This window comes from Corylus avellana, chromosome ca3, assembly GCF_901000735.1.
Source record: "Corylus avellana chromosome ca3, CavTom2PMs-1.0".
Lineage (NCBI taxonomy): Eukaryota > Viridiplantae > Streptophyta > Magnoliopsida > Fagales > Betulaceae > Corylus > Corylus avellana.
In genome coordinates, this window is record NC_081543.1 from 37786327 (window position 1) to 37797421 (window position 11095).

Genomic DNA, 11095 nt, shown 5'->3' on the forward strand with positions numbered 1-11095 from the left:
TTTTTAATTTTTTTTAATTAGGTATATGGAAACGTTTCGATTTTTTAATTGTGCTGACGTAGCTTTCTGTCAAATTTTGGATGAAATTTAGATGGAGGTACCATCTCTATTTTTATGTAAACCCGATGTACCTCCTATGATAAAAACTAATCCCTAGGAAGCAAAAAAAAAAAAAGACAAGGTAAAAAGGTATACAACCCTAAAATTAAGGTGATAAGTAGAGTGGCATTACTTGTTATTATGTTTTGTTGGGAACCATGGGAAATTTTACGGTTCCAGGCTAGCATGATAAATTTATAATTATTTTTATAGCAAAAGAATGAAGAAAAAAAAGGGGTTAAATACCAAATACCCCCCTGAGGTTTGGTAACTTTATTTTTACCCCCTTAGGGTTTCATTTTTATCACAAGACCCCCAAGGCTGGAGAAGACCAAGAATCCATCCCAGGAAGGGACCTGTTAGGGATCCAGACACGCTGACCAATCCCAAACGCCGGGACACGACACATATTTAATTTTTTAATTTTTTTAAAATTTTTTTTTTAAAATAAGAGTAAGTGTGGGTTTGTCACCCTTTACATTTTGGGGTGGCTCGCCAACCCCTGAAGCCCAAGGGTGTCACACCCCCAGTTTTTACAGGGGGTGGTTTCGGCCACCCCCCATGGCCAAAGCCACCCCCAAATGGCACAGCCACCCCCAAATTTTTTTCTTTTCTTTTTTCTTTTTTAAAAAAAGAATATATTTTTTTAAAATTTTAAAAAAAAATTAAATATGTGCCACGTGTCAACATCTGATTGGTCCACGTGTCAGTCTTAACGATCAACTAACGGATGAACTAACTTGGTCCTTTATCAAAACCCCAGGGGGGTCCTGTGATAAAAATGAAACCCCAAAGGGGTAAAAATAAAGTTACTAAACCCCAGGGGGTATTTGGTATTTAACCAAAAAAAAAAAGTATAATGAACTGTTAATTGGATACAAATCTTTAAATTATTTTGTCGAGTTTTCTTTCATGATTAAAGTCTCTTTGATTTTTAATGGTTTAAAGAAAAAACGATGTCATAATGCATTTAATGAAAATGTAATTTAGATACCGATAAAATTTTAATTTAACCTTTAAAATCGTGAATTTTTAAAACATCCCCAATTTTTTTTCACATTCTTAAAGTGCTATTTTTTCAAACTTAATTCCAAATAGAACATTTTTCATGATTTTGTCTACAAAAACGTGCATTTGGTTTGCATAATCTCAAGGCCAAACACACTCTAAACATCGAACTCCATCATCAGTCTATCAAACAGATAATATGTTATGATAGCTCCGAGGAAATTGTCCATGTAATTGTAAACGGTTCTTTACATTAAAGACGATTTAATTTATAAACATTTCACATAATCTTCCTTCCTTTCTTTTCTTTTATTTTTTCCCTTTTGCTATTTTCATTACTGGAGTAAATGATGTTTCTGCCCCTTGCAAAGGACAAACCGACCTGATATTCTTCAAATAAAGTTATAGAAAGGAGGATATCGACCATAATGAAGACATCATTCAGATACAGCCACGTTCACCTGATGATACTTCGGTTATGGTTTGAGATCCTGATTACCAGTATAATACAACATGAGAGCATGCAGAGGGTTCTACAAGTTGATCATATTGAGAGAAGATGATCGTAAAGAATGTTTATTGTCGAGAACAAGCAAAACCCAACATGAATGTCTTCTTTCCATTATGTTGTTCTGAACAATAACCTACCCATTGTTTCTACTCCAATACTTTTCATACCCTGTAGATGGAACCAAAGCTCCATACCTTTTCAAGACCCCCTGCCCCTCTTGGCTTCTATATTTGATGATTCGCATAGACTATGTAATGAACACTACAGTTACAAATAATTAACGAAGATGGAAGAAAAGCAGGCTAACAAGAAATGCAAACCCAATAATCCAAACCAATCACGAACAGAAAAGTACACCGCTAGCTCGTCATTTGGGGGAACTGATCATTAAGCAGCCAATGTGCAGATTTCCTTTGGTATTACATAAGATCATCTCCTTCGTGCGACCGTATATCTTCTTGTTTATCAATGCAAGCGTATTGGATGATAAATTGTAAAACTTTTACCAAATTGGTCTCATAAAAAGTAATCTGGTGCAGGTTTTTTGGCTGGCGCCGCTCTTGATTCCTGCATATCATATTAATCTTTCAGTGTAGCACAGCATGCAAGAGTGAATTCAATCAAGAAGCAGTGTTTTATAATGTTGAAGTACATCATGAAACATCTCTTCCCCATGGGCTGCCATACACACAGATCACGCCTTTCAGTCATCTGTTTGTATAAAACTGAAAACAGTTCAGCTCACATGGATATAACCATCTAGTCTGAATCACAGGATTGCAGATTCCAGATCAACTAGTAGTGCATCCCTATCCTTTCAAAGACTAGAACCATTCAAGTCATATTGGTAACATGCCTCTTGTTCATGGCTCAGGTTACAAACCTTACCAAACAAAGTAATAATTAAAAACTAACAGATCAAATAAGTGCTTTTAGTAAATAAAAAGCCATATATTTGCACCAGCTCAATGTATGGATTCCTCTCAAGAGGGTATAACTCAGACTAGCAATGAGAAACTTAAATAAAGAGTACGCAGCCGTTTGTATTAGACAAGAAAACACATATTTTCCTCTGGTAATGAATTGCCAGTGTAGTATATGTACAAACCTGTGGAGCAGCATCAAACACACGAAACTGCTTATTCAAATTCTCGTCTAGCTCAAGTATTGCAGCTACATTACCACATCTGCAAACACGTCCAAGAATGAAACCAACCATAAATACAAAAACAAAGCAAAGGAGACAAACCTAAAATTTATAATTTACCTGTAACAGTAATTTGGTGCTGACCAGACCGTAACTATCTGGTGATTGAACATCCATTTATATCCTTCCATTACCAACTGATGGGCACGACATATGTAGTCAATGTTGTTTGCATGGTTAAAAGTAGTAACAACACTGCCGCCAAATAGAAAGCCAGCACCACGGGGACTCAAACCCCAACCATCAACAATATCTTCAGGATCAGACCACAGGAGGTCACACATAGCACCATCATGAGGTACTTCTTGCTTCCGATCGATTGTTCGTATCTGGCAAATGGAACATTATTAGTATATCAATCTTCAGAGTATATATACAAATTCAGGATGGGTTCTCTGACCTGATCCAATGTTGATATGGCAGGAGAGAGGCCTCCATGGACACTGAAAATTTTGTTCTCAATGAGAGCTGATAGACTGAAACAAACACAGTATAAATTTAGAAGCAGTAATAGACTGACTTGACAAAAGTACCTAAATCTAGGTTCTGTTGGAAGCAACTGAATTGGAGAACGACTTTAATTGGCCACTAGAGTAAAATTTGATGGTCAATTGAGAACTTTAAAAAATAAAGTAAGGCATAAGTATACTACTGTTACTGCATGTCACTTAAAAGGCTCTGCTTACTTTCACATGGTAAAGTGGGTGATATCTGCTTCTCTTAAGAATTGCTTCAACTATACAGTATCTTGAACTCGTGAAAGTGGAAAATGGTATAGAAAGAAAACAATGAAACTTTGGTATGAAAGTTTGGTACTTGCTTCCAAACACACCCTAATATAACAAAATTAAAATCCAGGGCACCTGCAGGATGGGTAATAAGGGCTTGCTTGGTAGCATGTTTGAAAAGTCCTTTTTTTTTTTTTTCATTTTAAACATAAAAACACACTTTCTGTAAACAAGTAACCAAACGAAATATTTTTCAAACAACAAAACACAAAACAATGTTTAATCAACAAAAGACTTCAAAAAATAAAACACAAATTTTTTTAGAAACTTTCTCAGAAATATTTTGAGAAAGTACTTGCTTATTTTTTTCAAGTATGAAGGTTGACTTATTATTTATTAAAATATAATATATAAAAAATAGAGAGGTGGCCGTGCGGCCACCCCCAATAGGTGTAGCCACCCCAACAGGATAGAGAGGGTGGCCAACCCAATAGCCAAGAGGGTTTGGCTGCCCCTGATTTTTTTTTTTTATTCAGCCACCCTTACTTTTTATTTTTAATTATTTTACTTTTTTTTGGTTTGGTTGTTTCTTTTATGTTTTGGAAACACTTCTTAGATATTTTATTTTTTTTAGAAACACTAAAACACACTTTTTAAAAATTTTACCAAACAATTTTCTTCTGTAGGCCCCACAGAGAATACTTTTCAAGCGTGGACCCCACCAAAAACACTTCTCAACTTTCCACCACATCAAAAAAACTATTTTCAAATCAAAACACAAAAACATCTTTTCAAAACACTTCATAAACATGCACAAGGTGGTGTACTAAAAAGACCAGACACCATGTGACACGGAGACATGCAAGGAGACCAATATCTGAGAGAACTCTTTAAGGTATCTCATCAATCTAAATAACTTTGGATATCATAGCATATTGTGGTATCCATGCTATAAAGGCAGCAGCATAGTGATATATTCATGATACACACTTATGACTCTTAGAAACATGCAAGAAATTGAGTTGATGATCCCAACCATCCAACGATATGAAATTTATTGTAACATCCTGGTCCCATATTGGGAAGATGAGTAGCTCACATAGAGTGGGTGGTTTATAAAGATAGTTATGCATGCTAAGTCTCACATTGCCTAATTATTAGGTGAAACTGAGCTTCATAAGTGATTCTAGAGAAGCTTCAAATTGACAAGTTATGATAGCACAGATATGACTAGTGTTTTTTTTCTAGGTTGTTACATTTATACATAATTTCTGACCATCCAAAAAAAAAAAAAAAAAATGAAAGGATGATTAGGCAACACACAAGAATCTTCACTAATATTCAGGCAGCCTAGTTGTAGTAAATCCCAATCTCTATCCTAACATCCCCCACCCATCACTACATTCTTACAGCTCCCTTACATTCTAACAGACAGGTATCTTATGTTTTTAAAGGATATGGCCAAACCTTAAGTAATCAAATATATCAGTGCAATATCTCCAAACATTCACAGAGCCATATTTACGTAGACACTCGTCGTAGAATCCATATACCTGAATAGTACAAATAAATGGTAAATGCTCTGAACACATAAAAGAAAAGAAATATTCTAAGAGAATAAAAAGTTGAAACATATATACCAGTTAAAGAGACTTAACCTGTGTGATCTGACGGCTCTCATGGTTCCCTCTAATGAGAGTTATCCGATCTGGATACCTCACCTGAATGAATTTATCAGTTGAAAAACTTAATGTTTGAAGTAACAAAAAAAAAATCAACAATACATCAAAAGACTAGATGAAAATATTACAATTGTGTAGTCTATTGATTTTTGCAATCTGACACTGGCAAATTGCAAATCAAGATGCACATTCCAACTCAACCAATTCAACAAAAAGTCTGATGCCAGACGTCACCTTGACTGCACAACCACTTCAATAGATCCCACAAAGACAATGCAATTGTGAAGATTTACTTGATGTGAGAAGATTCAAATGATGACATAAATCTTTGATATTTCACAAAGAGCCTCTCTTGGTTACTTTTGGTCCCTGCTGTATCACTATATTCGGGACCTACTAGGAATAGTAGATAGGTATTTCATATGGGGAGGGTTCTCTTTGAGCAGCTAATATATTTTTAAGATCAATATTGAGTCAACAAAGTATCTTTAATTAGACATGACTTTGAAGTTAATTTGTGACAAACAGTGAGTTTATTCTTATATGAGATTTTGTTTGAAAACTTCTGTACCCAAAGCTTTATGACTTCAGGTTTAGCAAGCATTCCTGTATTTTAGAACATCTGTTTGACCCTTCCAAATTCACGAGGAGTTTTTCTTCACCTGCTGCAGCTCTTCTTCCTCCATTTTATGTCATACATCATTTTCTCAAGAGTCAGATTGTTTAAAATTCGGGGTAGTTTTCTTAAAACATCAAGCAACATTTTCGGGAGTTAACACCAAGCCAACTTCCCATCAGTTAAACGCAAAGCCTAATAGTGGCTGCACATACCTGCGATCACAAAGGTCGATGTACAAAGATAGGGCTTAAAACACCTTATTGGTTCAATTATGCAATGTGGTGGTCCAAAGTAAATCTTGAGATGAATGACAATCTACTGAAAATAAACATTCAACTAAGGACTTTTCACAAAGAGGACTATGTTTTAGAAGCCACAGAAGTGCCATTTCTAATGAGAACCTCCTAATGAAATGGATGGAAGACAAGGTCAAAAGGAAGGAAAAAGAAAATCTGAGAAATATAAATAGAAAGTGCAACAACCTGCAAGGCTGACTACATTTGACACAAGCTCCCACTTAATTTCATAAATAGGATATTGCAAAATTATTACCTTCAGGGCTAATAGAAGCAGAAATGTCTCCACGGAATAAAATCCTCTGTCAACAAAATCTCCAAGAAACAAGTAGTTAGTCTTTGGGCAATCACCTCCTACTTTGAAAAGCTCTTTCATGTCATAGAATTGCCCATGAATGTCGCCACATATCTATCAAAAAAGATATCCAACTGACATCAGTCAGCCTGAATCACAATCATGATTTTAACCAATAGAATATGTTTAAATGTATATTGTCCAATGGAATATATTTAAACATAGATGATATATTCTGGATTCCCTACTTCAACTCCAGATTTTGCTCATCCTCCCTGCCCCTTCCTAGTACATCTAAATGTAGAGGAGATAAGTAAAAGGGGGAATCAAATTATGATTAAAGATAAACAGCATTTGCAAGTGATACAGATTTGTATTACTATCAAACTACAAAAGGAACATCAACGAGGCTTAAATACTAGATACTTTGACACTGTACCCCTTCCTTGCCTCCCATTTCAGATGAGCAAGATATAGCCGAAAGTGCAGTAGTCTGCCAAATCAATGCATCATGACAACAAAAACTTACCCTCATAGTGGAATCAGATTAGGGGGCTTAACCAGCAGACATTGCTTAATTTATAATGAGCAAGAATGATGCAGGAGCACTAATATATAGAATCCCACCTTCTATGATATCATCTACTGTACCTATTTTAGTTCCATAAAAGAATAGGAACTTCCAGTTTCTCGTCAGTTTCACAATCACCAAATAAGAGGTGTCTCCTAATTTGCCACATCTAGGAGATCTACAAGATCTCATAAAGAACAGCACCCAAATGATGCAAATCAACATTTATTGCAAATAAATGGCTGGGCAAAGTTTTGAAGTAATTAAATTTTAATTAGGTTTGACCTAAAGCCCAACCAGATATATCGGAAAGGCTAGCCTGTACGACCCTGTAAAAGGGGTACTTCATTCTTTGGTAAGTCAAAGACTTACACTTGATGCAACAATGAATCCTATAAAGCTCTCTTATGTTGATTAAACTGGAATCCATCACTGACCAGGAATCTAACTAAACAGATTGCCTAATTCATAAAGAAAAACTCAAACTGAGTAGAGTAATAACCAAAGCAATTTTAGACCTTCCATTCCTATAAAGCTCAGTTTAACCGAAAAATTAAAACTTGAAAGACCACGAAAGCAGCAACAAAATACTCTTAGCATTAGAACATGAATTCCAAAAAAAAAAAACATCATTCATGCCCAATTTTTTTTAGTAAGTAATTGAAATATTATTAAAAAGCGAAAGGCACAACCCAAGTACACAAGAAGTATAGAAAATAAACACCTAACTTGAAGAAGAAAAGATAATAAGGAAATTATGAAAGTTGAGCACAAAGGGAGCTAAAAAAACAGCTGTCCAAGTTAATAGAGTATTCAAAAATAAGAACATAAGATCCGCCAACATCCTCTTGCGGTTCTCAAAACATCTAACAATGCATTCCCTCCAAAGACATCACGAAAAAAAGAAGGTACCATCTTCCACACAGCAGCACTTTGAGAGCTACCACCCGTCCACCAACAATCATACAAATTAGCTACTCTTCTAGACTTAACCCGAGAAAGCCCAAAACGACTGAAGAACACACTCCATAATGCGCAAGCTACCTCACAATGGAGAAGAAGATGGTCCACGGACTCCCCATCCCTTTTGCACATATAATACCAATTAACCACAATGACATGCCTCTTCCTAACATTGTTCATGATAAGAATCTTTCCTAAGACCGTCGACCAAGCAAAAAAAGCCACTCTCAATGGCACCTTGGTTTGCCAAAAACTCTTTCAAGGAAAAGGAATGTCACCATTACAAACAAGGACCTTATAGAAGGAGCTAACAAAGAACAACCCTTTTTTAGAGGGGATCCACCAAAGCTGGTCTTCAGCTTCCAGTTTTGCTCTAACTGAGTACAACAAATTAAAAAAAGAGGCAAAGACATCCACCTCCCAATCATGAACTGCTCTAACAAAGCTTAGATGCCCAAAATTAGTGCCATATGTTCAAATTTTTGCTCAAAATCCTAAGCCCTACAAGTATCTCTAACCCAGTTGATTTCTCCAATAAATAACTATTACATGGATTAAATCCAACTATTTTAGCAACTTTCAATTACTCCAAATCGAACACTACAGCAAGCTTCTTCCTTCAATTTTAGGTCACATCTCAACAACATGAAAGAAATAGGCACAACTCACTTGCCAGAACCAAATCCAACATTGAAATTCACAGCCAAATCAAACCAACAACCCAAAAATTAAACAAACCCATCCAACCCCATAAACCTTAGTATTCCCACTAAATCAAAACAACACAAGCTCTATATATACATATACACCTACATATATATGGAGAGATAGATAGAGAGAGGACTTACTGTGACGGGGGCGTCGACCCTTTGAACGTTGCTCTCTTCGACGAGGATTTCCATGGCTTTGAGGCAGAGGGCCTTCACCTCCGACTCCTTAAGAGGCTCGCACTTCTTCAGCTGCTCTATTTGCCTGTCTAGGTCTGACATCTCTCTCTCTCACGCTGAACCCTCTTCTTCCTCAGACCTAGAGAGCACGCCGATTTGGCCTTTGGCCCCCTCTCTCTCTCTCTTTCCCTCCCTCTATCTATCTATCTCTCGCTCTCTGTGAATCTGCCACTTTTTTTAGTAATATACTACTGTGGTTCACTTCCTTCATTATGTGGCCTCGATTGTGTTCGCGAGGTTTTTGCAATGGTGCCCCTTTATTTTGGTGTAATTGCGTTGTACCATTGTGTATTGTTGTCCTTTTTGGTTTTTAGCCCGTTTTAGTTTTAAAATTCTAATCATTCTTTCCTTACATAAGCATGCTGGGCTGTATACAAACACAAATTCAAATAAACATAAAAAAGAGGGGTTGGTCTACGAAGTGACTGAAAGAGATTTTTTCTTACTACATTGTCTTGTTATACCACATAACTACATAAGCACTTTTGTTGCACCAATAGAATGAGAGCATCAATTGGTTTCATTTGTCTTTTTATGTTGCCCTATTCTTTCACGGAATTGAGTGCTAAAAGAATGTGCCCCTAAAGAAAAATTAAGTTAAAAGAGAATTTGCATTAGCCTTATTCATTTGTCATTTTACACTATAAGATTTAGATTGGACTCCCAAAACTATCTCACATTTACTTGTTTATCTTTATCTTTGGAGTAAAAAAAAAAAGAGCTTCTCCATACATTGTCTTATTCATAGAATATTCATGGTGAGCAGCAACCAACGAGCACAACAGGGTTGGGGCAAGCCGCAACAAGAAGCAACGAGTGAGGTAGCAAGCTTGAAAGAAGCCTTACTTGCAATTGAGAAAGAAAATAGAAAAAAATAAGGGTAACTTGACTTTAGACCCTTGAATTATTACGCGATTTAACAAGTCTTTAACTTTCAATTGCAGTTAATTTGAACTCTTCCGTTAGATTTAGCCGTTAACTTTTAACGGCAACACCCAAAACGACAAATATCCCTGATTTTCCTTTTTTTTAAAAAAAAAAAAAAAATGTAAGTCAAGCTAGACCCACGCGGGTCTCTGGCCAAGACCTAGCGTGGGTCATGGCCAGACCCGCGTGGGTCTGGCCTAACCCACGGGTCTCAAGGCCAGAATCCTCTTATTCCTTCTTTTCTTTTTCTTTTTTTTGAATTAAGGGTAAATTTGAAATTTTATAAAAAGTCACGGGTATAAACATTATTGTCCCACTTTTAACGTTATAAATTTGGCGAAGGTGTTCAAATTGATTGTAATTGAAAGTTGATGGGTTCAAATTTAGAGGTTTAGAAGTTTGAGGACTTATCAAATCGCCTGATAATTCAGGGGTGTAAAGTAAAATTATCCCAAAAAATAATATCATAGAGAGAGAGTATCGGTGAAAACCAAACAAAATTGGCATGCACAAATTATATGATTGAAGTGGGCTTGAAACAGGCTGAGTGCATTTATAATTTGTCAATTAAAAATATATTTGTAAGTTTAATGTTTGATATGGTGTTAGGCTGTTAGCCTAAGCTATTTAAGTCAATGTATTTTGAAAAAAATAGCAAACCCTAGCCCCCTTTCAGTGCGATCCATTTTTCCTTGTTTTTGTTTTAGATTTTGTTTAAATTCCAGCAGCAGCGCCCAACCTCCTCCACCGCTTTGGCCGTCTACTCCACCTTGCCGTTCGTTTTACTTCTTGATCTTTTGGCTTTGTCCGTTTTTGCAAGGGTTCTTAGATCGATTTTTTTCCGAAGCATATCTATGTTTTTGCCGTTTGTCCAAGTCCTATATGCGTCATTACAACTTTTTCCCTAGCACCAATGAGTGCTGTAGACAACAGACGTTTTCCTTTCGGTTGGCACGTGACGGTTGTGGTTTGAACGCACCGGAGCGTGGATCGCGTGAATCTCACATGCTTTTGTGTGAGCTTACCATTGCTTTTTTTTTTTTTTTTTTTTTTTGCTTTTGCTTTTGCTTTTACTTTTGAGTTGATGACGGATAATTTTCGGTGTGAGGACTTATCTCTCATGACCAGTTAAGGGATATGATCTACCTATGTCTTAGACTTAGTCTGCCAAGAGCAAATCTATGTCATAAATGAAGTTTGTACATGGGTAAGATTGAAGGTCATAAATACGATTTGATTGCA

General features: G+C 36.2%; 1 protein-coding gene across 1 annotated transcript; it reads right to left on the bottom strand.

Moving 5' to 3' along the window:
* Positions 1–1667: 1667 nt before the first annotated feature.
* Positions 1668–9090, bottom strand: LOC132173752 (serine/threonine-protein phosphatase PP-X isozyme 2). The gene is made up of 8 exons (XM_059585346.1): positions 8828–9090; positions 6407–6559; positions 5212–5274; positions 5021–5106; positions 3226–3301; positions 2886–3154; positions 2727–2805; positions 1668–2185 (listed from the first exon to the last, which is right to left on the bottom strand). The coding sequence occupies exons 1-8, from the start codon at positions 8966–8968 to the stop codon at positions 2135–2137; spliced, it is 918 nt and encodes a 305-aa protein (XP_059441329.1). The 5' UTR covers positions 8969–9090; the 3' UTR covers positions 1668–2134.
* Between the last annotated feature and the right edge of the window lie 2005 nt (positions 9091–11095).